Source organism: Gamsiella multidivaricata (genome assembly GCF_025024155.1).
Source record: "Gamsiella multidivaricata strain RSA 2152 chromosome Unknown BC939scaffold_10, whole genome shotgun sequence".
Lineage (NCBI taxonomy): Eukaryota > Fungi > Mortierellomycota > Mortierellomycetes > Mortierellales > Mortierellaceae > Gamsiella > Gamsiella multidivaricata.
This window is the reverse complement of record NW_026251718.1, coordinates 554,088-579,818: the sequence shown is the minus strand read 5'-3', so window position 1 is coordinate 579,818 and position 25,731 is coordinate 554,088. Positions and strand designations below refer to the sequence as shown.

Sequence of the window (25,731 nt, the reverse complement as noted above, 5' to 3'; positions counted from 1 at the left end):
TAGAGAACGTGGGTAGCAAAAGAAGAGGATGAAGCACAACAGACTGAAAGATTTCAAAGAAGGGACAATCTATTTGACAATCCGGGTTGCCACTGCTATTTGGCAACCCCTATACTAACCCCATGTAAGGCCAACATTTTTTAAATGTCGATTATGCCAGTAGTCCTTATGGTACATGGCCCCGGCTCTTTAAGCTAGATCGTCATCTGTCTCTTAAAGGACTCCACAATGTAACTGATTTCCCATTTCGTCATCGCTGAGTCCGTCATCGATAAAACCCTGTTTTCCGTCATGAAGAAGGCTTCTCCCAAGGTCGCAAAAGGTTGCATGGGGTGCCAGGTGGAGGAAGGAATGGTTCTCAACCTCTCGCCGCGTTGTTTCGACTTGAAATTCGCAAAAGATACGAGTCTTGTTTTACATGGGATTTGTGCAGGGGTAGCCAAATAGATTATTCCTTCAAAGAAGGGAAAAAGTTTGGAGCAGCGGAGGATTGAACTCCGGGCCTCTCGCATGCAAAGCGAGCGCTCTACCACTGAGCTACAACCCCAAATCACTGAATATCGAATGGTGAATTATACTATATATTGCCAATTTTCGCCTGTCACTACATTGGCGGATGTTGCCCAAAGCTTGTTTTTTTTTTTGGCCCTTTCTGCAGATTGATAAGTGGGGACGAGCTGCAACGACCGCATACAACAAGAACAGCAAGAAGCAGCAAGAGCGTGATAGGATCCGCGCTGGAGCCGCCGCTGCTGCACCGAAACCCATTCGATGGGTTTGTCCTAACAACGAGACCCACATCCGAGGTCTATCCTGTATCGCCGGGACCCGATCAATGCTCAAAAGCGACGAGTATCATGACCGCTCTCCGGATCTGACCTGGAGCATCAGCGATTTATGCCGTGGCATCACACCCGTCAGCCTTATCAAGGAGTGGGGCAGTCTATTTACCTCGCCATCGTCGATTGCGCGCCAGGTCATTCACAAGTTCGTCGGCTTTATTGAGGAGAAAGCTACGGAGCTGCTCTGGAAACCACGCTGCAAGGCCACTATTGCTCGAGAGCGAGAATGGGGGATCACAGCCAAGATGAAACGAACTCCATACAAGGGACCGAGAGGGGACTGGAGTGATGGGTATGGATACATTAGCGACGATGACCAATGTCCGTGTGGTGCATTACTCGCTGACCATGTAAACGGGAGCTGCCCTGGCCTCCTGCTTGACCCAGACGCAGCGGATCGGACGCTGCTGGATTGCCTGCAAGGGAGGAGGCGGTTGACAACTATGGAGGGGATGGGGAAGATACCCTTCTTGTAACAAGGTGTTTTCAGCTTTTAACACACTGATGAGGTGTGGCAATTGTTGCGCAGGCCCTAGGGCAGGCCCGGGGAATGTGACCTGTCTTTTGGCGACTGTGGATCGGTTCCGCTTTGGTGGTGAGGACAGCGATAGTAGATCTTTGCTAGTTAGTCTGATAGATTCGCAGAGTCAATTGACTCGAGAGACAAGTTGTTATAAAAAAAAAAAAAAAAAAAAAAACTCATTGCCGACATTGCAGGCGATGAAGAAACGACATCCAGATACCTACCAAACGGACATATGTCGTAGGTGTGAGAGGGAAGCAGAGACGAACGATCATCTTTGGCGTTGTTCGGCTACCTTATGCGACCAGCGACAAGAGTGGAGGGACGCGGTGGAGGAAGTGGAGTTGAATGGATATCGTGCATGGAGACAGGCAGTGCGAAAATGGGAACAGGAGAGAGAGGAGGCCGAACGGAAGGACAGGCTCTTCACTGCGACTTGTCCCACCTTTTCGGCAACAGGAACGAAGGCTATCTGAGAGTCAATGCAGTGGATTCAGGGGACAGCGGAAAGACGAGGGACATATCACGTTGCGGAAGGAGAGGTACCGGAGAATGATGCGGATTGGGAGGTCAAGGAGTTATATCGAGGTTTGGTGCCAATGAGACTCATTGAGACCTGGAAGCAGCTATTTACCACCACCAAGTGGATTGCGATGATCATGGTGACAAAGTTCGTGAGCAGGATCGAAGAGTTTGGCAGGACCAAGATATGGAACAAACGATGCGAGGACACTGTCGCCTGGGAAAAGTCAGTTGGAATCACCTTCATGAGCAAACGCGCCGGAGGACGCAACGGTGATCGGGGACACCAACGTAGTGTTGGTGATTTCTCTGATTTGAAAGGGAGACGGTTACTTGCAACGGAGATCCAGGAAGGTAGACGGGCCGCGGATTATAGGGTGCTACAGCATTGCTTGGGGCGAGGGAAGTTGGACATAATGGAGGGAGGGTTTATTCGGTTTAAAAACAACTTTATTAACATTGGATCTGGATTAGGAGACGTGTATCGCGCAACAGGTCACGTAGGAGTTAGGTTAAACTAGCTATGCGACATGGGTTATGAATCTGACGCCTCAAGCCAACATAGTTGGTAGGGAATGCGGCTATGCCGTGCATGGAAGGCATCTATGGCTTCAAGGCCTTTGCGGACCATGCGTCTCGTGCTCATGGGGATTTATGTTAATAAAAAAAAACGCAGTGAGCAAACGTGTTAAGAGGGGCACCAGGTGTGGGGCCCCTGGTGTAGTGGGCGGCACAGGCGACTGTGGGGTTGCCTCTGGACGATCCCAACGACAGGAACTAGCATTGAACACGCAATAGCTATCAAGGACGGCGGACGAACGGTTACTGAGTCAGTACCAGGGTCGTTTGAGGTTGGACGTGATGGAGTGAATGGGAGGGCTGAAGTTCCTAAAAGCGCAGGGATAAAACTAAAAGACGCCGCGGGAGCAACAGGTCGCGTAGCGAGCAAGACACGTGCGGTACCTGCCCATGCGGTCAGCGATTATGAAACCAGGATATTTGTGTCGGTATAGGCCGGGATAGATGTAGTTATGCTTGTGGACTACAAATCCCATATCGTTGAGGATCCTTATTAAAAATGCTCGATCCAGACGCAGCGGATCGAACGCTACTGGACTGCATGCAAGGGAAGACAACCATGGGGTGGATGGGGAAGATACCCTTTTTGTAACACGTAGTCTTCAGCTTTTAACACACTGATGAGGCGTGGCAATTGTTGTACAGGTCCTAGGAGTAGGCCGGGGTAATGTGGCCTGTCAACTGGCGGCTGTGGATCGGCTCTACTTTGGCGGAAAGGTCGATTGTAGTGGGTCATTGCTAGTGAGGTCTGATAGATTCGCAGGGTCAATCGATCCGAGAGATAAAAAAAAAGAGGGTTCTCTTTAATAAAAAGCTCTGCTTTTGATTTTTTGCTTTCTGCAGATTCAGCTTTTGGCGCTAGCAGCTTGGATATAGAGGGGTATTACTGTCATTTGAAACTTGTGAGAAAAAAGAGGCACCTGTATACGATGGTTCATGTTCGAACCACAAACCGTGATTGATGTTTAGTAAATAAATGAAAGCATGTCGCTAGTCCAATATCTTTTTTTTTTTTTTTTTTTTTTTAATATCTGTGCTTTATTGCACACGTCTAATTCACGATCGGTATGTTGTTATCACCGCTGAATTATGCTTTCGAATTCATAGACGATACTACCGCCATACGGAAACGATCTCTCAACATATCCACATCCTTTGTGTTAATGAACGAGAACTCAGCATAAGCCAGTCCCAGCAATTGATCCATGAGCCTTATTCCGGAAAGCGCGTCCTCCTTTTGTCGAGCCCTGGTGCTGCCGTAGTATTGGTTGCCTTCATTTTTAATCGACTGATTCGTGGTATCATCCTCGTGCTTGTGTTCGCCGTGATCCTCGATCTCCGTATTTCCCACATCTCTCCTCTCATCGTCTTCATTAGGTAAAGGATCCTTGAACTGCTTGAAAAATGCCTGCATTGTCAGCACAATCCCTTCATCATTTTCGCACTGCAGCAGCAAACTTTGACAGCTCTTCAAGATCGCTAACCCAAGCATGAACAAGAAGGGAGGCCCTTGATAGAAGAAGCAATCTAGAACGCGCGCCGCCACCATAGGCGGAAACATAGACTGGTACAGACATAGGAACCATGGGATCGTGATCGTGGCCTGGTCCAAATCGATTTCTTGGAAATGCGACGCAATCGACGGCAATGATATCCTGACAAGATGTGAAAACACCCTTTGATCGACCTGAACACCTAGTAGCGTCTTGGAGTAATAGTCCGGCAAAAGCTGCTCACACAACGTCGCCAGGATCCAGAACGCATCTTCCTCCTTCAAATGAAGCAACAACATCGATGCCACAATGTTCATCGACTGTGCATACCCGATCGAGGGGTTGCGCCGAGAATAGTTACAGAGGACACGACGAAGGGCACCTAGGCCGATGGCAGATTGGAACGCTGGGTGGCCAGGCATACTTCTCACCACATCCTTTTCGATCTCTGCAAGGACATGTGCTGATGCTGCCTTTTCGACGCCATCTTGAATGCTTAGTCGGTACGAATCGTCCCCTGACCGGAAATAGGATGCCCCGGAGAGAACCATCCAAAGCTGGGGGCGGAAGGTCTCGGTGACGCCTTGGAGTACGAGGGCCTGCAGTTGCTTTGTCTTTTTTATCATGCACACATCTCTGCCGTATAAAGCAAAGTAGTCGACCCATGCGCATTCCAGATCTATTTCTCGACTTTGGCTAACCTCCCGCCGAGAATGGCGTCCGTATTTCTGATCAATCGCACTTGCAAAGAAATGCTGGAGTCCGAGAGGAAGTGGAACGGTGATCTCCTGATCGATGGCGCCAAATATTGCATCTGTCTGCTCATCCTCATCCACAAGAGTGCTAAGATCCTTTGACTGACCGCTCTGGGAATTCTCTTGCGACCGTGTCAACGTATCTTTGGCACTATTTCTCAAAACATCCTGACTTGTCTGGATTTCAAGGGATTTGAGCAGTGCAGTCGAGTTGCTTGAGGAGCGCCACGCCTTATCGATCATCTCGTAGAGTTCCTGGTTTCCACCTTGGGTGCGCGTGAACCACAGGGTCATTCTCGAGCGTAAAATGATCATCACACCTGCTTGAGGACGAGCTACAAGCGACATAATGCTCGCCAATGTCTGTGTTCGAGTTGGAGGACCGAGACCCGCTTGAAGGCTCTGAAACGATCCTGCCTTGGCGGTGTTGCCGCTGTTGCTGACGGAGGAAGGGCTTGATTCACGTTTCATCTCCAGAACATCGGACAAAGGAATGACCAAGATCAAGACTGGGTCCAAAAGGTCGACGGAAGATGATTCAGGTGAGGCGATGATTGAAGAAGCGGGTGGTCCGGACATGTAGCAGATAAAGTTCTTGGACAGGAATATCGTGCCCTCATAAGTATCGACCATCGATCTCGTTTCCAGAGACACGACGAATTCCTCCATTGGGAATTCTGTAGGAGGTAGGCGAAAGATAGAGCGAAACCGAGCACGTCTTTGATATTCCTTCAAGTCCGAGGCGGAGTTGACCAAAAATGCAGGGATTTTGTCCTGATGGTGGCCCGAGTCTACGGAAAATGGCGACTCCGCCGATTCTCCTGATACCAGTAACCTCATATATGCATTGCAGAAGTGCGTCAACATCTCGAGGATTTCCCGCTGATGAAACGTAGGAACAAAAACGCTCTACGGAGGGTAGAGTGAATAAGCGAATGAGCCAGGCGCACGAAAAATATCAGTAAGTACACCGAGTAAACTCATGAAAGCTGATTTCTAATATACCTTTGAGGTTTGCGTTGTGATAACAATATAACCTTTTTGTCCTTGATATTCATCTTCGATGGAGATAACGTCCTTGTATGCGGTCTTTGTGCGAACAATAGAGTCGGCGTCGTTGGGAGTGTTATACGCCCTTACAGTATCCGATGTTCGCTCTGTCATGGTGGAATTGTGCCAACACACGAAATTCTTGGTCAACACAATATAACCCGCTAAAATAGAGTCATTATCTTGAACATATCCCGATCTATAGACTACATAGAAAAAAATATTAGTAACAGTTCGCCCTTCTCCTCTTCCCCATTCTCACTCCTAGTAAGGAAGCGCGTATGATTGCTGTTAGATTCACTTACAGCATAACAGTTCCTCGTTCTCGAATCGAAATATCCGGCATAGCTCAGCGCTCATAATGACTTTATCCTGGTCGTGATCCAAGGACACTGTAATAATGGGCCGTTAGTTAGGAGCCGATTATGGCGCCGCTTCCCCCTTTTTTTTAGTTCGTCCATCTATTTGTACTCACATGCTTCACTAAGCCGGTCTAGCTCGTATATCCACCTTCTATCCGATTCATTCTCGTCTCCTCTGTTGGATGTTGCCTCTAGCTCAAGTTCAGAGACCTGAAGTGACATATGGTTAGCGGGCATGCAAAGCAAGCCATGAGACCAATGATACGGCGTTTGAGCGACTTACCTTTGAAAACACCGTTTTGTGAATGCAGTCCCAATCAGCTCGAATGGTCGCCTCGTCCACAGCAACAGCGATCACATAGTTTTCAAGTGAACACTGCAGCACGACCCTGAACGTGGCATCCTCGACAGAGACGTTTTCGTTTTCCAGTCGGGCTGATTCAAGCATCTTTCCCAGAGTATTGTTTGAGGGTATCTTTGTGGTAATGGAGGAGGGCAGAGAAAAGGTTGATCCTAATGTTGACATATTGAGCGAAGGAAGCTGGCGCATGGTCCTTTGTGTCGATGCTGACATCTCCTTCTGAACGTTGCCCACAATGTTGCCAAATATGTCTCCTGCAGAGCTTAGGCTTCTTGCAGCATGGTGTCCAAACGAAGCGCGACGTTCTGGTGCGGGTAATGCTTCTGTCGGTGGTGTTGGTGGCACAGTGGGCTGTGACATGGTACGGGATAACAGTCTGCGAAACGAGGAAGAGGATTTGAACGACAGAGGATTGTGAGGCTGCGGCCCCGAGGAACCCTGTTGATGATCGTCGAGCCGGATATGTTCATTTAGAGGAGGAAGACTTGGCGAGAGCGAGGCTGGAGATGGGGATGGAGGCCTGATAGAGTCGTTCATGCTGGTTGTACCGATGTTGCTGACAAGACTCAGTGACAAACGCCGCAGCTTCTTGATCTGCTGGGTCGAGAGCAGGGGCACTGAGCGTGTTTGCAGAAGGAAGCGGTGATTCGCCTCCTCGTCCTGCCAGATGACACTCTGGTCCGTGTTGGCGCAGGGTATAGGTTTGATAATCATTTGTCCTTGTCCTTGTCCTTGTCCTGGTCCTGAATATGTGTGGCGGCTGTGCTTGACGGTTAGAAGAATGGAGAACAAAGGAATCAATTCACATTCATCGACCGTCTTAAGCAGAGTTGTTTCTTACTGTGTCTCTCAGCGCAATAGATACTAATCATGCGCTGCAGATCATGATCACCCCTTCTCCCCCTTTTGCCTGCATGTTTAGGGGGTGATGATGCCTCACCAAAGACTATACGAGGTTATAAAGTTATCAGCGAAGTGTTATTGGCGGCTCGCTAGTGTGGGTCAGCACGGGCCGCATGCAGCTTATTCGAGGAGTACCGCAACCTTATTCAAGACCTTGCTTATCAGGCACAATTGCACATGCAAAGACGCAGTATTTGAAGCCCAGGCCTCATTTTAACTGGCACTTTCGCCACCCTCTACGCTTTTTTCTCCTTTTTTTTTTATCGCTCAGTTGTTCATTTTCGTATCTTTGTTATTGATTCACTAGTCATTAGAGCTGCTACGGGAATGCTGGTTCATGCCCAAAACCTCGTCCAGACTCTTGTGGCGAGACAACTCTGTCAGCACAGTTTCATCCACAGGTATGATGGACTTTCGACGGAATTGCTGTGTCACTGGGCCATTGTTCTCAAAAGTCTGAAGTTCGCCACTGTACAAATCCTGGTCCGCGGTCCCAGTACTGTCAAGGTCCTCGTCCACTGCCATGTCTGTCAGATCATCTTGATCAAAGGACACTGGAGATGAGTAGCAATGATCGTATAGTTAGCAACGGATTGCACTCTACAAGCTACATCCCGCAATCCAGTTGGAGTACCATACCTGAAAGTGCCAGTGGTGCCTCTGCTAATAGCACAGGTGGGGACGCTGTCGTTACGGCACCTTGTGCTTTCAGATTAGCGTAGTTGTTAGACGCTTGTTGCTCTAGTCGCTGCCACAACTTCTCTCTGTCCATCAGGCGCTTTCTGTCGCTATTTTATCAGTAGGTTAAATATGAATCCAGTCAGTCTCCAGCGCGAAAATGACATCAGAATAGTACATAATAAAAAAATCCTTACTCTTGCCTAGCCTGGCGGTAGTGATTTGTGCATTCGTCAAATAGTTTTGGAGTCGCATCCATAAAGAGCTTCAGTGCGTTAAAAACAAGCCCATGGATCGTCCTAGAGTGGGATCAAATCAGCGACTAGTTATTATGCGTCCAGAACATTCATAGATCCGTCCCTGAACGTTGACATAGGAGGCGCAAACTGGATTTTCACCTGTTCCAATTCGCTTTAGAGTTTTTGTACAGGGACTGGAATACAATTGGCAAAATTTCATTCGCGTTGTCGTGGATCAGGTTGACGATGTACTCGTTATTCCAGAAGTAGAGCGCCCTTTCCGCAACCTATAGCCATAGAAGTAAAAGGATCAACGCATTTTTCACGACCTCTATGTCACAACTGAATATGGGGACAAAGACCTGTACCTGGAAATTAGGGCTAGAGACACAGCGTGCAATCTGAGTGAACAGAGGACCCTCAATCTTCACGAACTCTAGAGGCTCAATCACATCAAGGATCTCCTCGATTTCGTTTAAAAACATGACCTCTTTTGGACTGTTCACCTTGGGCCAGAACCGCAGAAGTCCATGAACAACCTATGAACAATTTCACCAGTTCATGAAGGGTGCTCTCAGTCTTTGTGTTCCAAGGTGTGAAGCAGCGTTCGCGTGGTGGAACGTAGGTATCAGTAAGGCGTACCTCTTCGGTCAATGTTGGATCCTTCTCCAAAAACTGGACAACACAGTATGCCAACTGTGGATGGTATAGTGAGAGTGATTTGGCCTTGTGGAGCGGCAGTAGGACCTTCGTCAAGAATGTCTTGTGTTCTTCCTTGAGGGGAAGTGCGAATCCATTGATGATACTGGGAGACCACGACAACGTTGCACAAAGGCGCAGGCGCCAAATATAATAGAAATTAAGAAATTAAAAAATTAAATTAATTAAATGTCCCGAATATACTGAAGTGATACAGGCAACCCCCAGATCGACAGTAATGTCTCTTACCTTCCGAGAATCTCTAGCAATTCCGCAATGCCATTATGTCGTTCTTTCTCGTAGATAAACTGGAAGAATACATGGCTGATCGATCGCCGAATGAATGCTCGTAAGTTCAGGAACTTGCCGTAGATGCGATGCAGCGTTGTCTTTAAAAAGTCTCGCTCACGGGGATCCTCACTATCAAACAGCTCCAACAACTTTAGTGCGCGTAAAACGAAGTAAGAGCGTCAGTTTAACGTGCTAGATCGCATCATCAGATTAGTTTTTTTTTTCTTCTGTCCCACTTTCGTGCAATGACTGTTGTACCCCTCACCTGAAGTATGAAGTGATGGTCGACGTATTTTTTCGCCATGTTGGTATTGAAATCGGGGGATTCGATGAATCGGAGGAAAAATTCGTACACGATCTGCAGATGCGGCCAGGCCAATTCCAGGACCGGCTCATCTTCTTCAGGGTCAAACGCATCGCCGGATGGGTTCACCTGCGGAGGTATTGTTCGAAAAAGATTGATAGCAAACTGTAGCAAGACAAAAGAAAAAAAGAAAAAAAAGGAATTTGGTCAGCTTTAGGTGGAGTGATATTGAAGAAGCCATGGATTCCATAAAATGCTTGACCAACATAATACCATGTTGATCACTACAGGATATACTGGTTCTGTAATGACGCCTCGATTGTTGGTGATATACTCCAAGATTTCTGACAGTGCCTGGCGCTTAATATCCTTGCCCTCGAGCTCCGAAGACGCATCATTAAAATCAAAGACGACGCTGCATTGACCGATCTTTCTCAAAAACAGTTCCTGTCGATCAATTTGTGCTACCTCTAATCCACGTCCAATGAAATGGATGTCAGAGTACTGAAGAACCCATTAATTGAGGCGTCGTCTCATCCGCCTCATCCCTTAGAATACTTACCATCCAGCGCCTCCAATCTCTCCAGGGTAACGCGTTCTGTCACATGGAATCTCGACGACCGCTGTCGACGTGGTGTTCTACTGATTGGGATGGCGTCCTTGGGTGAATTTTTCATCCTGTTAATGGGGCCGCTCTTGGGAACCTCTTTTTCGCCGGGTGATCTCAGGTGTGTTGCTGGACTGAGAGGAGAGTGCACACTTGGAGCCTCCATTTCCTGGCGCTGTTGGTTAGGCTAAAATGGGATTGTTGTGGAAGAGTATGACGCGCTTTAAAAACCGATCTCAACTACTGAGGAGAGAACTAGGACTATTTCTTTAGGAATAAAGCCAACAGTGCAACATAGACATACAGGCTCGGCATTTAGGATCACAATCGTCGGAGGATTATTTCTGTCGTGCTGTAGTTGAGGCTGCTGCTGTTGTTGTTGTTGCTGTTGCTGTTGTTGCTGTTGCTGTTGCTGTTGCTGTTGCTGATCCTTGCTACTAACAGCCACGCTTGCAGGGTCTGGTGTGCTGCTCTTGCCAAAGGGATTGCTGAAGGTAAATGAGCTTCCGGTTGCAGCTATTTGGCCGGGATGTCCGTTGGCAGTGGTAGTGGGGTTGATGTTGTTGGCTGGCTGCTGAGAAGGACCTTTAGCCCCTTCGTTGGACGTAACTGATGGGGAGACAGAGGAGCCGCCTCTGCCCTTCTTTGAGCCGTCGGAGGTGCCTGTGGACTTTGTCCTGGATAAGACACCCTTCAAACCCTTCATGGAGAATGCTTTCAAAAAAAAATAATAAGAGGGAAAGGGGATGAGAGAAGGGAAAAGGTAAGAGATGCAGAGGATGAGGGAGGAGGGAAAAAGGAAGATCAATAGGCAGGAGTGAAGAAAGGGGGAAGAGAGAATGCAGCAACAAGTGTGCAAAAGATGATGAAGCACAAGAAAAGATCTATTTTAGCTGCAGCCCGGGCCAACACTTACACACGGCATTCAGCGGGGTTTCTCTTTTGGGAATGACTCCTTGCTGCTGTATCTACTACGTACATGCGATTTGTATAGACTATCCACGCCTTCCCCCCACAAAAAATAAAACACATTTGGCGAAGAAAGATCATGCAGTCATGCGTGTCTTGTCCAATACCATACCAATTTTCTTGATTCTCACTACATCCGCGGATATTCAGATCAGAGTAATTTGAGGCGCGTCTTACTCGTTCTACATGGGGCGCACATCCTTGAATTGCACATTTGCACAGGTGTCAGATCTACTGCCTCACGTCGATAGATTGCTCAAATACTCATAAATAATCACTAACATATTTCCTGCAGTTGTCCGCTGTCTTTTCACGATAATGATATCCAACAGTACACATCGTTGCAAGCTCCATATCCAAGTCATAGTCACATTGATTGAAATGCTGCGAATTTCGTGTACGCGATCCAAAAGATGCTGGAGCTGATTTATTGCGGGGACACGTTAAACATGGGATCGTTTAGAAGCGGAGCTTGGTGAAGAACCACTTGTTCTTGCCGCTGTTATATCTAAGGAGGCGGCAGACAAGGAATAAAACAGAAGCGTTAACGAGCTTCCGTCGCCATTAAGATAATAAATACAGCAGGGTGCGCAGGATACATACCTCTCCTCGAAGAGCTTCTTGATGGCCTTCTTGGCCTCCTCACGTTGGGAAGGCTCCTTGAAGGAGTCAAGGGTGACAGCAGACTTCAAAGTCTCCAACTCCAAACCATAGCTGAGACATAATAGATGTAATGTTAGTTAATCTGCGTCCTTAAACATTGACAAAAATGCTAGTCAACGGCATCGTATTCTGAAATCCACTTACCGGGTGGGCATGACGTGGTTGTAGTTGATGACCTTGATGAAAGGCTTAACCTTGGAGCGCTTGGCAACGCGCTTCTTGCCCATGTTCTTGGTGATCTTGAGGGGATAACGCTCGACACCGGCAACAATGGCGTGACCGTAGCCGCGCTCCTTGGTACCCTCATCGACATGTAATAGTGGGCAAAAAGAAGACAGCAAGCAGGCAAAAGAAAGAAGAAACAAAAGACAAGAACGCAGGTCATACGAATCACACAAGTTTCCAATGCGAGGAAACATGTTACGAAGATAACGAAAAGAGAATAAAAACGAAGCCCATGCCATATAAAGCCCTCCTCTTCCTTGAAGATACAGTCCTTTCCCGACAATTCAGCTCAATGGTTGCTTTATGCTGGGTATATTGTCGCGGAGGGTCAAAGTACCATCCTACAACTGAAAATACTGCGCCCAATTAACGAGTTTTATCTTTTCCCGAAGTTCTCCTTTCACTCAGGCGTCTCCATTACAACAACCCAAGAAAAAATATCGCTCTGTGGCTGCGGTATATGTCGACAGTTGTCTGGATTGCTGAAAGATGGTTTTGACCCATAGTTGAACCCTAAAAGATGTTGGTGCCCTCATGAACAACTATAAAAAATGTGTGTTTCCTTGAAGCGATCCAGAGCGCTGCTTATAGATCCCGTATGCTGTTCAAGTAACGTCTGCTCCTTCATTGTTTCTGCTCCCGTACTAGTTGATGAAGACGCCTTCGCCTTCCAGCCATAACCCTTCGCACTCCATTGAAATGTAAACGATGATTCAAAAGCAGTTGTTGGATTGCTATTTTTCACGATGACGGCCTTCTTGCCAGCGTAACGGCCGTTAAGGATAACGACAACCTAATCGATAGATCCAGCAATAGTCCGGTTAGCAATCGATGCTTCGACCGATGGATAGACACGTTGATCCATCCCATGCTATGATGGGTGAAGACCATTGAGTATCCACTCCATATCACGTGCCTTTCCAGACTTGAGGAATCGAGGCATCTCGGTCAAAAAAGATTCGAAAGAGGAAGAGCAATCGGTTAGCAGCAGTAAAGCAATATGAGAAATAGACCTCTTAAGGGCCTTGCTGGGCTATATTCCTTGTTCTGGACCGGGTTCGATTCCCCCTTCCCAATTCATCATATATCACCATGAGTGCCAAAGGTGCGAACCAGCTCAAAATGAACGGTCACTGGTGGAGGAGACTATACTGGGAAGGCTGGATAGGCGATCATGGATACACGGATGTCTAGGAGCCAACCATCGACACATCGCCCTATCCATCGATCGAGACATTATTATCGGCACACAATCATTCTTACTGCAATTATTTGACCCGAGCTTCGACAGGACGTACCAGACCAGCAAGGATGTGTGAGAGCTAGGCAAACTGAGGCGGCGAGCGGCTTTTCGACATTGACTCAAACTGGACAAATTGATGCGACAAACCCATGGCGAGCCTATGATTGAGCAGAAATCTCGGACTCACGCACTCACGCGAATGAACATCAAACAGCATACAGGAGGGAATATTGGATCAGATGGCTGGTGTTGAGCAGTAACTGTAGCGACATCGTGCGTGGAGTTTTTATTCGGCAGCAAGCTGGATATATGTGTAAGGCGGCACATGTCCGGGCAGTCTAGAAAGGAGGGGTTTTTACAAACAGGACACCTTTCAAGACCTAAGGAGGCAGCTGAAATTAGAGTCGACCTTGACAGTCTGATGGAGTGACAGGATGGACTCTTCAACTACGGGGAGCTTATGTTCATGCAACCTGGACTATGTAGAACAGACGTCTAAACAGTCAACTACGTCTTCTGGATATGTGCAACATATAGGAGGAGCTGCTTCTGGAAACAAGTTCCGCATGACCTTGGGTCTGCCTGTTGGTGCCGTCATGAACTGCGCTGATAACTCTGGCGCCAAGAACTTGTACGTCATCTCCGTCAAAGGAATCCACGGTCGTCTCAACAAGCTGCCCGCTGGTGGTGTCGGTGACATGGTCATGGCTACTGTCAAGAAGGGAAAGCCCGAGCTGAGGAAGAAGGGTTAGTCATGACTGGACTTACTTACTAGATGTTGCGACAGGATACAACACTTTTGGGCTCGAGGCCCGTTAGGAGCCAGGCACTGATACGTGCTTTATTTTCTGGAACGAAATAGTTATGCCCGCTGTCATCATTCGCCAGCGCAAGGCCTGGCGCCGCCGCGACGGTGTCTTTATCTACTTTGAGGGTACGTTGTTCAACTGCACCGGCGGATTCTTTGTTTGTATTAGACGAATGTGAGACTAACCAGCTAATTTGTCCCATGTATTGGTATGGCGATATCTAGACAACGCCGGTGTCATTGTCAATCCCAAGGGTGAGATGAAGGGATCCGCCATCACTGGCCCTGTCGGCAAGGAGTGTGCCGATCTTTGGCCCCGTATTGCCTCTTGCGCCGGTACCGTTGTCTAAGACTCTTGTAGACGGAATTCAGGCAGCAGAAGTGAATAAAGAAAAAAATGTGCAATTGTGATCGTCGTGCAGCACTCTCAGAGAAGCATTGTACTCATGACCATGGATACAACTGGCGACCGGTTTACCATACTCCTCGAATATCGGCAGCGACACGTCGTGCCATTGAAATTTGTGGTTGTGCGCGTTCCACTCTCTCGGTACACGTTCGAGAAAGATGTTACATGGCTGCTAAACGTTCTCGCGGCTATGAAACCTGTTCCTTATCTGAATCCATTCCATTAAGGGTCAGTGCTGGGGCGAACAGCCGCCTTGAGCCCTGATGATACCGTCCACACCTATTTGTTCGTTGTATCTTCCCTTGCCTTTTCCCTCCGCTGGCATAGTCCGTCAGGTGTACTTTACTCCACTCGAGCTTTCTCGTGGGTCCCGGCCCCAGATTCACATCTCCACGCTGATGTGCACCTCATCTCCCCGCACTGCACACTTCGCTTCGTCAAACCTCTGACCACTGAAAACACACCTGAAACGACCCATGTCGACCCTGTCACGGATACCGGGCATTGCTCAGCTCGCTGCCTTCTTGGCTGCAACGTTTTCCCTTCAGACTAATCCCACCCTGCGCCGCTACAACGACGCCCTTGCCCAGACCTTTTATCACCATGGACGGTTGTGTGCGTCCAATCAAGCAACGGTCATGGTCCTTGTTATTGTCTTTGTTGGCATGATATCGTACCCGGGCATTATCACCTCCTACAACTCCTCAACCTATGCCCGTCAAAGGTCTGCCTCGACATCACCCTCCAGTCACAATCTCTCGTTATCTTCATGGCCAGCCGTAGAGTATCAAGGAACGTCAATTGCACAACGCCGGCGTCGGCGTCATGACCACGAAGGCGACTTGGATACGTTCTGGACCCACAAGGTTATTGCCCCGACATGGACACAGGACCCAGATTTTTTCAGCCGGAACCTCCCTTTTGCCGATCCATTACACTTTATAGCGCCAGTTATCATCAACGCAACCAATCTGTCCGCCAGTTTGGACACATCTGAGGCTTTATCGGAGAATACTACCAAAGACAAAACCTCAACGACAACTTCACTTTTTGGACTCGATTTGTTCGAATTCGCCACGCAGATCCGGCAACGTATCGAAGCCATCACTGTAGATTACAACGCAGATGATGTAATGCATGTCGGCGTCGACAGAAGTGCGGGATATCATAAGGATCAGCATAAAATCCCACGGCTAGTCTCCATCAAGAACATCTGTATCCTGGCATCTTCGAATCCAATGGACGGACAGAGTGAGGGCGATAGCGCCGAATACCGAGCCGATCAACGCAGTTGCTTGGTGCACTCTCCCCGACCTTATACTGAGTACAATCATGAGGGTCGTGATAATCGAACTGACGTATTGCCTTCATTTTTGTTCGGGAGTGCTAATTTTGATGGAGAAGCAGCACAGGAACCACGGCCAACGTCCATGGTTATCGCATATTTCCTGCGAGGAGACCTGGGAGGAGATGCGCAAAAGGATGGTAAAAAGCACCATAACGGCCGTTCAGCAGAGGATACCGAGAGCTCGACAAAGGACGGATTGGATGTGAGGAGAGTATGGCGCCTGGTCTTCGACAAGCTAATGGCTGATCTGCAGGCGGAGCGATCGCAGCAGGACCCACCTAGTACTAACTCAGGGTCGCATGGATCGTTTTCAATTGCAACCGATGGTATGGTATCGACCGGATCAACCATTATGGATGGAGAGCGGAATGCAGATGCCAATGAAGTCGACGGAGCTGCAGAGGCGGCGTCCCATCCCTCGTTTATGTTCAGAGTGGTTCCTGGTCCAGACGTATCCCAGCGTGTATCAAGACGCCTTGTCTCCGAGGTAGGCTTGATACCGGCTTCTGAATATTAATTATCATTTGTGTTTGTTTCCTTCCTCACCCTAACACCAGACTGTTCTCTATCGATACTTCGCGGGAACATAGGCGAGCTCTCAGCCCCGTACAAACATCTCTGCAGAATACTGGCTTCTGGGAATGGCCTACTTTGTAATGTTCTTATACATCTCGCTTTCTGTCGGAAGGGTCGATCTGGTCAAGTCAAAGTACGGTCTTGGCTTTGCAGCTGTCACCACGGTCTTTGTATCATTGCTTATGTCGATTGGTCTTTGTTCTGTTTTTGGAGTGACATTGACACTCATGCCTTGGTAAGCCCTTCTGCCGCTATTCAATTATATGAGCGATTCAGTTTGTTTGTCCTACCTCCATCATGGTACTTCCAACTAACTATAGCGTCACTCGTGTTTTTGTTCACATAGGGAGATATTGCCGTTCATGATCATCGTTGTAGGTGTCGAGAATATCAACATTTTGGTGCACGCCGTCGTGGAAACATCAATGGATCTGCCTGTTAGGGAACGAGTAGGTCGTGGGCTTGGCACAGTCGGTGTCTCCATCACGCTGACTTTGGTGGCGGAGCTCTGCCTGCTTGTGATCGGTGCTATGACAACAATCCCGGCTGTACAGGAGTTTTGTACGTTCGCCATTGCTGCCGTTACCATGGACTATCTTCTGCAAATGACATTCTTCATTACCGTAATCTCTATCGACATCCGGCGCTTGGAACTCTCTGACCTGGGTGCTCGACCAGCAGCACCATATCCGCGTCACCCTTTCGGCCCGCGGCATCCATCTGCAAAGAGTGGGCTCATGGCTAGCGGAATAGAGATGTTAAGATTCGAAGGAGCATATGCAGCTAGCGGACTATCCTCTTACGAGGACGAGCGAACTCGACACAGGAGAAATGACAGTACGCATTCGCATTACAGTGATGAAGAGACAGGATCGAGAGAGAAGCGCACCAAAAAGAACCCAAAAGGCCGCATCTTCACCTCCATTATCGTAAGTGATCGATGGCAATTTTATACAAATACTTGGATGGGATGTTGAATTGTGCGGATTATTTACACTGACAAAATGGTTGTTATTACATCGCGGGCTGGATATAGATGGTTGGAGTTATGGCATACCTCGGTTATATTTACGGCACTACCAATCAATCTATTGTTGGGAATCAGGAGCCTGTCATTGTATCATATTGGAACATCATACAGAAAGACACTGCATCAGAGTTTTGGTCGTTAGTAGATCCAGGCCACACAGGAGGATACCTGGAAATCGAAACGCCTGTTGTCGTGACTCTGCTAAAGCCTTCGAGCGAGAGTCACTATGCGACTTGTGACGGCTTGCCAGATCTTACGGAGATTGACGATTGCGAACCTGATCAAGGCAGTACCTCAAGCTTGCAGGGAGGCGTAGGGTTTGATTCATCGGTGGTTGCAGAGGGGCAGCTAGATCCACGTCGACCATTCAAACTTGTACGCGACGCCTTGGTTTTCATCTGCTTGTTCGCTGTCTGGCTTGTCCGTGTGTTTGTGATCCCGTCGATCATTTTGGCGGCCGCGATTCTACTACTGCTTTCTTACTTGCTGAGCCCTCAACGCAAGCTATTGGTCGACTTACAGTGGAGGTTCCCGTTTATTGTATTACCCGGCGATTATCAATCCAAGCGCAAACTGATGATGGAAGAGCTACTGGCGCAGGAGGCACGGGAGTTGGGTCAGGATGCAGGACCTTGCACGCCACTACCAGGAGCTGTTGAAACCTTATTCCAGAATGGCCACAAAACCGATATCGACCAAATGGATATTTCGGCAGATGGAGGGCTCATATTGTCATCAAGCATGGACGGGTCGATTCTGCTATGGAGTGGGGAGGCTGGTAGTGGACAGGACATACCGCTCGCGCGACTGGAAGAAAGAGCTCGAGGGGACAGATCTTCGTCCAGGAACTCGAAAAGTCGACTAGCGAAACTTCTAAAGCTGGACCCTCTCGGCAACTTTGTTGTTGCAGGCTTTGGAGATGGAGATGTTCACGTCTGGGGATTGAAAACCATTTCACACTCGTCCTGCGCTTCGTGGTCAGCGCCTATATTGAGTTCAGAAAGGGAACTGGTGCGGAGGACAGAGTCAACCACGGATGTTTCGAAACTGAGGGCAAGCAGTGTTTGTTTCTGGGAGTCTTCAGTGACCAAGGATACAGTATCATCATCGGGACCCAATACCTCGCTACTAGTAGGTTACCGCGATGGCCAAATATGGAACTGGAATCTCCTCACAGGCGAAGGTCGATGTATCATCGATTCGAAGGTACGAGGCGGAATATCGAAGCTAGGAATTATAGAATTAGATCTGAAAATCAGGCAGGAGCTGGGCTTGAGATGCAGGACGTATCTGGTGGTTGCTGGTAAGGATGGGAGTATACAGTGTTGGAGCATCGCCAGCCCTGGTTCGCACCATGACGCCTGGACATTATTATGGAGCAATACTGGACTTGGACAAGGAATCGGCATATCAGTGTTGTCATGGGACGCAGAGGTGCCCATGGTTGCTACCGGGTACTCGAATGGTGCAATCAATGTGTGGGATCTTGAGCAAGGAAATCTTATTTGGACGTTGTCCCGTGGACTGCTTGCGAGTGCTAGGTCGGCCGGATCAAACACAACGAGATATTTGGATAGGAGGCATTCACAGGCAGATAATCACCAACCTTCCCACCAAGGCGCCATTACAAAGCTCTGTTTCCATGCGCTGGAGCTCGAGGACGGCCTAACCGGAGAACCTGCTCCTCGCGTCTGGTTGGTTATTTCCAGTAGCACGGATGAGACGGTCATGGTATGGATTGTGGAGTGGGAGGGACTGATGTGCATGTCAACGCCGCTGGACCATTCTTCGCGACAGAAAACCGATCCCAGTGGAAGGCGAGTCAGTGAATCCCGTGATACGCAAGCTATCCCTCAAATATCACTAAACAACCAGGAACGACCGGGCCGTTTGCGACACTCAAGATCGTTCGGACCAGGAGAACCTTGGGTCAACAATCTTAATGGTGTTGGAAACGCGAATTTTCTGGGCACATTAAGCTCGTCTTTACCCGCACCGAGGCTCGTGGGATTCATGAAGCAGCGAGGTGGCAAAAGCATGACTGTCAGCAACTCTTGTTTATATGGTGTACGCCGAACAGAGTCTACGACAACACTCGCCAGCGAACATGGGGGCGTTCCTAAGCAGTCCCATGCCTCTATTTTAGATGTCATGGGCCCCGCCTCCAATGTCATCAGAAGTAGGAGAAAGAGCGACTCTCATGGGTTGACATATCCAGCGACGTCTCACGATCAAGCGGTTACAAGTAGCGGTCCAATGAAACGAGGCTGGGAACTCTGGGAGGCAGACCTCTACCAATGTATCTTCAGAAATCCTGGAGTGTGGGGTCTAGACTTGACAGTCAGAGCAGTCGACCTTCAGCCTCACCAGCCAACCCGGAACCGTCGTCTCGCACCACAGGGCTCGGATCAAACTTTGAGCGAGTCAGGATCGATTATTATCAACTCGAACGGATCTGCCATAGCAGTTCCAATTCCAGTGGCCCAGAATCCGTCAAGCTTGGCGGGTCATGAAGTAATGCGCCCAAAACTGCAGCGGAAGCCTGGATCGTTTACGCAACATATGCCTGGCCAGCGAGGGTACATGTACACTGCAGGACTCGCCATGGCCAGCCAGCCGCAACCTCAGCAATTGTCTGGACACACTCTGTTTCCAACCCAGTCTGGGAAGGCAGGATACTGGGGCGACAGTCGGATGGACAGTCAGCAGCAGGATGGGCTGGAGAACGCCGAGGACCTCTTGCTACCATTTGTGGAAACCAGGCTCATACACGCCCTTTCGAGACGAACGAATATGCAGCAGCAACCGGGTTTATCGCAACGTGGAGATGAATCTGGCGATCAAGGAAAGGAGCCGGAAATGAAGGATATTATCGTGGGATTCGGGAACTTTATCAAGATTGTTCGCCTGCAGGACGAGGAAGATGAGGAAGATGAGGAAGGAGGGCATTTCTGAAGAGGTCCGTTTGGTTTTGTATGGTTTTTGTTTTCGTATTTTCTCCGTAGATCGTCTTGAACACGCTCACTTGTTTGTACAATATTTTTTTTTTTTTTTTTTCGCTTTCAACGCTTGTATCAAATAATAAATATCCAAACATTTTATCTCCATTACGGTATGCTATATCGACTATGGTACATGTGCAATGCTTGTATTAGAACTTTTGCAATCCTGAGCTGGCAATGTATTGGTTCCATTCGTCCCAATCGATCGTGTTAGGTATTCCAAAGAACGGATTCGGGACCGCCGCGGTTGCGACGGTGTTTGGATTTTGAACACCCACAGCAAAATCTTGCTGCTGCGACTGCTGCTGTTGTGGAGGAAAAAGCGATAAGTTGGAGTAATCTCCCTGTCCGCCAGAGGGTATTGCACTGTTACTGTTCCCGTTATTATTGTTAAGAAAGCCGAATGCGTTGTTGTTGCTATTGCTTATCGAGTCCATGGTCGACACACCCGTATTCATGTAGCCGAAGCTACCATTCTGTGATTGAGGAGGAAGCTGCTGAGGTAAATTTTGTTCACCTAGGGCCTGCTGTTGGAACTGCATGTATTGCTGTCCTTGTTGCCGCTGTTGATCCTGGTGTTGGCTCGGCATGGCATTTGCTACTGGAAGCAAAGAAGGCTGCTGTCCCTGTCCACTGGTAGCAGGACCCTTGAACTGAAGCGCAAACGGAGACGAAAGCAGCGGTGTCGCTGAAAATGATTGCTGTTGTAACTGTTGTGGATCCTGCGATTGAAACTGGTGCAACTGCAGCTGTTGCTGGGTCATCATTTGCTCATAGTCCATAAAAGCCTGGCCCTGCGCAAACATGCCCGGCGTCGAGAGGGACGAGAACAAGAATAGCGAGGACTGATCCGAGGACGAAGAGGACGGCGTTGATGGTGCTGGAAGTGTACTACTGCTGCTTGATGATGTTGAGATGGGTGAGGATGGATTGGAGTGGAACAGAAGAGAGTTCCGCTGAGAGCTTGGCTTTCGGCTCTTCTTTATCGATCGAGAAACTGCAGTCTGCGCGGCATTAATATTGGCCGCAGATTGTCCTCCTCTAGATGTCAGAGCTGGCGTGACCGTAGAATCGTTCAAAGCTGCAGATGGAGTGTCGGATCCACTGCCGTCGAGCTTGTTGCTGCTAGTATCCTGTGCATCCGGATGGTGAACCATAGCCATCGAAGGCGAGGAGCCGGGCGTGGTCGAGGCCGAGGGAGGCGTCTGTGCTGATGTGGAGGCCTTTGGGGCAAATAGCAAGGATCCTCCTGAAGGATGGCTCTGGTCACGAAGTATGATCGGATAGGTTATGTCGAACTCCCCGACTTTAGCTATCGGGACCGCTTCCATGGACCGGCCTTCGGTTTGGTAGGCATCAAAGTTTAGATGCGCGCACATGAGGTCTTCCAAGATCAGAGAGAACTTTGCGCTGTGGAACCAGCGGCGGCCTAGCTTCTTCATATACGAGATGTTTTTGATGAGATTATTCCGAGCCTGCGTCTGCAGTCGGATATTTACTGACGCCGAGTTGGTCAAGTGGATCATAGACGAGGTAAAGACCTCGTACGTCGTAACATGCCATGTGTATCGGAGATTGTCGTCTTCATCCAGCTTTCCCAAGAGGTATGTGATCGAGTTGGCTGCCGAGACTGCAATGTTCAGCGAGGGCAAGGATTCGGACAGTTTCGTCTGCGTGAGCGACGTGGGGGTCATGTAGGGGCGGTGCAGCAAGATCAGCACCGTGTCTAGTCAACAGGATCAAAAGCAGCAGCAGCGAACGTACTTGGTTAGCGGCCATGCGAATGCCATCATTTTCAAAATATCTAAAAGGACTTACAGTATGCGCTGTGGATGGAAGCGACCCACCGATTGATCTTGGCCCCACTATTCGCCATCGTTCGGTGATCATATTTTAGATCTGACGGCAGGGCAAGCAGCCAATTGGTGAGCGTTGTATCGAGTTCCGCAGCCGTCGAACTGATCTGGAGCGGACCATGGTTCCTGGTCGTTGCACCATAGATCCGCTTCAAGACCTGTCCCAGGATCTGCGACAACTTGATCATTTCCACAAAATAATCCAGCGAGAACGACGTTTCCTCCTTGGGTCTTTCGCCATTGTCCAGCGTCGTTGTCGCCGGGCTGCCGCCCTCAAGTTCTGCCCAGTCCTCCTCGAGCGCTGAAGGGAAATCCACATCGCAGTCGTTATCATCGATCGACATGGGCCGTCCCATCGAGGCGCTAACCCATCGGTCCATCTGGTACAAGGCCCACCATAGTCGCTTGCGGATCTCCGTCTCCAGTGGTGGCAAGTGCCAGCGCGCTGAGTTGCGGTGCATACCCATGTCCTGTGCCATCCTTGTAGCCATACCCAACATCACCCACACACGACCTCCGGACTTGGCGCTCGTAAAACGGTAGGCAGTCATGAGCAGTAGCGCCTGAATCGACGACTGTCTGGGTAGCTCATATTCCAGATCCACCAAACGCTTGGCCCTATCGAAATACTCATCGCCGAACCCCTCGGGATCGTGCCCATGTCCAATAATCTCGGGATGATCCGAAAAGCGAGATGCTATCGAAAACATGGCAGTAAGTAGCACGATGGGCGGGCGCTTTCCAGGGTCAGGGTTTTGATATTGCTTCATGAAGGTCGACTTGTGAACGATAGGGATGTGTGGGTGCACATAGGTCCAGTAGCATTTAATCAGATGTTCAGCCAGATCCCTAGGTGGCAATGGCATCTCGGACGCCAGATTCGCCACGGCCGATTCTCGTTCTGTCAGCCACTCTTGATGGTCTCTCACTTTGATGGGTACCAATAGATATCCGCTCCTGAGAAGCTGACTTCTTTGTAGCAGGTCGATCCCAGAACTGTTGCCGAGATAGCGGATGAATCCTCCGTTGTCCAACGACATTGAGTCCATTCTGTCGGATAGCGCATTGATTTTGGCTCTCGCATCCCGGTCGTATTCCATAACCCCCTCTTCGTCCTCTTCTTTAAATTTATCTTCTGCATCGGGCGAGCGGCACACTTGATTGCTGGTGATAGGTCTCATGGATGCTGCAGTTCCTGTTGACAGGTTCGAGTCGATGCTCTGCTTGTGATAACCAACCTTTACAGTTGGAGTATCAGGCGAGTGTGGGGACCAGCTGGCCGAGTCTAGGACGTCCAGGTCGTCCTCGTGCTCCTCATGCCAGTTGTCAAGGTCTACCTTGACACGATCACCACCTCCCTGCACGAGACCTCCAAGGAGATTCTCCATCCTATGTAGCCTGTTCTCCAAGGCCTCAATGTATCCCTTGGGAGGACCCCTTTTCTTGGCAGAGTCATTGAATCTGCAATAGCCGCAGAGATGAGATAGAGCGAGTCAGTATGCTCTGTCATTTTCCTATGAAGGCTCACATATACTCTCACATATTCAAGAAGCTCGACTTACGTGCATTGGAAGCCAAAGGTTGTGCAGTTGGTGCAGGAGGGTTGTACGCCGTCGCAACGAACTTTTTTCCTTCTGCAGGTGTCGCTATCAATAAAAAATAAAAGAATGATGCAGTCAGGATTAGATGGTATGATGGTAGCCGCGAGGGAGCTACACAGGACAATAGGCAGAGAAGCAAGGACGAAGAGAGATCTACAGATCAAGACCGCCACTGAGTTATGGGCTGGTCGGCATAGACCAAGGGAGAAAGCAAGGTCCTTACCATGCCCTGGAGACCCTTCGTCTCTTCGCATCGAGCTGCTCCTGTGATGTCATGGAGAAGTGATATGTACTGAATCAGTTTTTGCGTGGATGTTAGATGTGAAAAGTAGCGAGACGAGAGTATGGTAGAGGCGAGAAGGAGGATGCTAGGCAGCTGTTGGGTTGGGGAGGACGGGTTGCTGAGAGTGTAGGGGGCGAGGGAGCCATTCAAGGGCGGGAAAGAGAACCAAGGAGGGACAGGTACCGGTACAGGCACAGGGAGGGATTAAGGTGCAGGAGGCGTGGAGTGTTGAGGTGTGCGATGTTAAGGATGGGATGGAGAGAGATCAGAACTTTGGGGATGAACCCCTCTCTCTTCTCGCAATCACAGGCAAGCGAGCGACAGGGGTCCGGAAAAGGAAAGAAAATACAAAAATGCGACCAGCGCAGCAGCAATTGAGAGCACACACAAACACGCCGCAAATAGCGAGAGCGAAGCAAGAGAACGAACAAATGGACTTACAGAGCAATTGGATAAGCTGCCAGCCAGCCACGCAGACATGGCCCGGGAACCAAAGATGTGTTCATTCGTTTTTGAGAATAGCGTCTTTTAATACAGTTTGTGGCCAATTACCAGCGATAGTTTTGTGTGCCAGTCAGCATCCAGCATATTTCCCGCACAGCCTGGCCTGTTGGGCAACAGATCGCGCAGCCCCCATGCTCAAGGATCAGGGCTCATCTCACGCGTATGCTTCGTGCTCTCTTTTGCTCCGGCAGGGCGGTGGCATTCCAACCTGTTCCCCACCTTTTTAAAAGGCTGATTTAAACATGTCAGGAACATCTCATTCGTCCCTCGAACTCTTTCCCCACGTTTGCAGCTATTTCCATACAGCATCAACACAGGAGAGGAAAAAATAATCCCCTCTTTCCAACTGAATTCCAATACCATTTGAACATATCATGAATCCATGAATGGTCTGGATGATCATGGCAGCTTTATCGTCGCAGATATTTACGCACCAGATAGGTACTACATTGCATTGGAATCTTCCTTCCCGTTTCCTCGAGTCGCTATCCCGGCGATCTCATATGTTGGATGTGATCTATAGATGGGGGGGGGGGGGGGGGGGGTGCTCTTTTTGGGAGTACTCGAATTCACCAGGGCAGGTACGGCACGGTATCACCATCGGCACGGACTGATCGGAAACCCTACTCGTGTAGAGAGCCTATTTACAGAAAGGAGGATTTGACCTACGGCCACTATTCAGTCGACATGATTGCTTCTATCGTGGCCGGCCAGGTCACAGCACTCTTCTTGATCGCCAATGGGAAGTCAGAAATCGATATTGAGCTTACGGGGCTGAACAACCGGATTAGATGGACGAATGTCTGGAGTAAGAATCAGTAGCGCCTGGTATCGATCGACCTTCCCTTTGACACCTTTGAGGATTGGCACGGTGCTCGATTGAGCGGCGGAAGAATTCTATTACCTGATCTGTGGACGTGAACATCGCGTTGAACTTCTCCGACATTGCGATTACAAATCCTTCGGGTGCCAACTACAGACTGGTTATCAACTCGTGGACACAAGT

At 49.1% G+C, this 25,731-nt stretch overlaps 7 protein-coding genes and 1 non-coding gene across 8 annotated transcripts; 2 read left to right on the top strand and 6 right to left on the bottom strand.

Moving 5' to 3' along the window:
* Nucleotides 1-475: 475 nt before the first annotated feature.
* Nucleotides 476-547, bottom strand: BC939DRAFT_t41. Its single transcript has one exon. It is a non-coding gene; the product is annotated as a tRNA-Ala (tRNA).
* Nucleotides 548-3,509: 2,962 nt separating this feature from the next.
* BC939DRAFT_407608 (rab-GTPase-TBC domain-containing protein) lies at nt 3,510-7,328 on the bottom strand. Its single transcript, XM_051552873.1, has 5 exons — nt 6,410-7,328; nt 6,240-6,336; nt 6,070-6,156; nt 5,720-5,970; nt 3,510-5,623 (listed from the first exon to the last, which is right to left on the bottom strand). The coding sequence occupies exons 1-5, from the start codon at nt 7,199-7,201 to the stop codon at nt 3,554-3,556; spliced, it is 3,297 nt and encodes a 1,098-aa protein (XP_051415773.1). The 5' UTR covers nt 7,202-7,328; the 3' UTR covers nt 3,510-3,553.
* A 301-nt stretch (nt 7,329-7,629) lies between these two features.
* Nucleotides 7,630-11,075, bottom strand: BC939DRAFT_441500 (phosphatase 2A regulatory B subunit-domain-containing protein). Its single transcript, XM_051554249.1, has 11 exons — nt 10,513-11,075; nt 10,164-10,395; nt 9,875-10,071; nt 9,563-9,766; nt 9,256-9,446; nt 8,950-9,112; nt 8,676-8,846; nt 8,467-8,594; nt 8,266-8,367; nt 8,030-8,178; nt 7,630-7,944 (listed from the first exon to the last, which is right to left on the bottom strand). The coding sequence occupies exons 1-11, from the start codon at nt 10,912-10,914 to the stop codon at nt 7,694-7,696; spliced, it is 2,190 nt and encodes a 729-aa protein (XP_051415772.1). The 5' UTR covers nt 10,915-11,075; the 3' UTR covers nt 7,630-7,693.
* A 485-nt stretch (nt 11,076-11,560) lies between these two features.
* On the bottom strand, nt 11,561-12,225 carry BC939DRAFT_441493 (ribosomal L27e protein family-domain-containing protein; the record flags this gene model as incomplete). Its single annotated transcript, XM_051554248.1, has 4 exons — nt 11,561-11,685; nt 11,781-11,891; nt 11,985-12,142; nt 12,211-12,225. The coding sequence occupies 4 exons, from the start codon at nt 12,223-12,225 to the stop codon at nt 11,637-11,639; spliced, it is 333 nt and encodes a 110-aa protein (XP_051415771.1). The 3' UTR covers nt 11,561-11,636.
* A 225-nt stretch (nt 12,226-12,450) lies between these two features.
* BC939DRAFT_15196 (uncharacterized protein) lies at nt 12,451-13,123 on the bottom strand. The gene is made up of 2 exons (XM_051550229.1): nt 12,982-13,123; nt 12,451-12,858 (listed from the first exon to the last, which is right to left on the bottom strand). Exons 1-2 carry the CDS (start codon nt 13,006-13,008, stop codon nt 12,598-12,600), a joined length of 288 nt encoding a protein of 95 aa, XP_051415770.1. The 5' UTR covers nt 13,009-13,123; the 3' UTR covers nt 12,451-12,597.
* Nucleotides 13,124-13,742: 619 nt separating this feature from the next.
* Nucleotides 13,743-14,466, top strand: BC939DRAFT_393476 (ribosomal protein; the record flags this gene model as incomplete). The annotated part of the gene is made up of 3 exons (XM_051552093.1): nt 13,743-14,055; nt 14,171-14,242; nt 14,342-14,466. 3 exons carry the CDS (start codon nt 13,743-13,745, stop codon nt 14,464-14,466), a joined length of 510 nt encoding a protein of 169 aa, XP_051415769.1.
* A 337-nt stretch (nt 14,467-14,803) lies between these two features.
* Nucleotides 14,804-20,547, top strand: BC939DRAFT_441487 (uncharacterized protein). Its single transcript, XM_051554247.1, has 4 exons — nt 14,804-16,360; nt 16,464-16,684; nt 16,796-17,378; nt 17,486-20,547. Exons 1-4 carry the CDS (start codon nt 15,002-15,004, stop codon nt 20,432-20,434), a joined length of 5,112 nt encoding a protein of 1,703 aa, XP_051415768.1. The 5' UTR covers nt 14,804-15,001; the 3' UTR covers nt 20,435-20,547.
* On the bottom strand, nt 20,519-24,546 carry BC939DRAFT_441485 (fungal-specific transcription factor domain-containing protein). Its single transcript, XM_051554246.1, has 4 exons — nt 24,162-24,546; nt 23,900-23,983; nt 22,300-23,798; nt 20,519-22,207 (listed from the first exon to the last, which is right to left on the bottom strand). The coding sequence occupies exons 1-4, from the start codon at nt 24,212-24,214 to the stop codon at nt 20,631-20,633; spliced, it is 3,213 nt and encodes a 1,070-aa protein (XP_051415767.1). The 5' UTR covers nt 24,215-24,546; the 3' UTR covers nt 20,519-20,630.
* Nucleotides 24,547-25,731: the final 1,185 nt, after the last annotated feature.

What these genes read in the sequence shown, in the direction of transcription:
- BC939DRAFT_407608 (XM_051552873.1), bottom strand. Translation starts at nt 7,201, where the DNA reads ATGATTATCAAACCTATACCCTGCGCCAACACGGACCAGAGTGTCATC. An exon ending in AGACCGGCTTAGTGAAGCAT is followed by an intron (nt 6,157 to 6,239) that starts GTGAGTACAAAT and finishes CCATTATTACAG; the next exon opens with TGTCCTTGGATCACGACCAG. An exon ending in GAACGAGGAACTGTTATGCT is followed by an intron (nt 5,971 to 6,069) that starts GTAAGTGAATCT and finishes TTTTCTATGTAG; the next exon opens with TCTATAGATCGGGATATGTT.
- BC939DRAFT_441485 (XM_051554246.1), bottom strand. Translation starts at nt 24,214, where the DNA reads ATGACATCACAGGAGCAGCTCGATGCGAAGAGACGAAGGGTCTCCAGG. An exon ending in CGAAGGGTCTCCAGGGCATG is followed by an intron (nt 23,984 to 24,161) that starts GTAAGGACCTTG and finishes TTTTATTGATAG; the next exon opens with CGACACCTGCAGAAGGAAAA. An exon ending in ACCTTTGGCTTCCAATGCAC is followed by an intron (nt 23,799 to 23,899) that starts GTAAGTCGAGCT and finishes CGGCTATTGCAG; the next exon opens with ATTCAATGACTCTGCCAAGA.
- BC939DRAFT_441500 (XM_051554249.1), bottom strand. Translation starts at nt 10,914, where the DNA reads ATGAAGGGTTTGAAGGGTGTCTTATCCAGGACAAAGTCCACAGGCACC. An exon ending in GAGATTGGAGGCGCTGGATG is followed by an intron (nt 10,072 to 10,163) that starts GTAAGTATTCTA and finishes GACGTGGATTAG; the next exon opens with AGGTAGCACAAATTGATCGA. An exon ending in GGCACCACTGGCACTTTCAG is followed by an intron (nt 7,945 to 8,029) that starts GTATGGTACTCC and finishes ACTCATCTCCAG; the next exon opens with TGTCCTTTGATCAAGATGAT.
- BC939DRAFT_441487 (XM_051554247.1), top strand. Translation starts at nt 15,002, where the DNA reads ATGTCGACCCTGTCACGGATACCGGGCATTGCTCAGCTCGCTGCCTTC. An exon ending in ACATTGACACTCATGCCTTG is followed by an intron (nt 16,685 to 16,795) that starts GTAAGCCCTTCT and finishes TTGTTCACATAG; the next exon opens with GGAGATATTGCCGTTCATGA. An exon ending in GCATCTTCACCTCCATTATC is followed by an intron (nt 17,379 to 17,485) that starts GTAAGTGATCGA and finishes GGCTGGATATAG; the next exon opens with ATGGTTGGAGTTATGGCATA.
- BC939DRAFT_15196 (XM_051550229.1), bottom strand. Translation starts at nt 13,008, where the DNA reads ATGCCTCGATTCCTCAAGTCTGGAAAG. An exon ending in GATTCCTCAAGTCTGGAAAG is followed by an intron (nt 12,859 to 12,981) that starts GCACGTGATATG and finishes TCTATCGATTAG; the next exon opens with GTTGTCGTTATCCTTAACGG.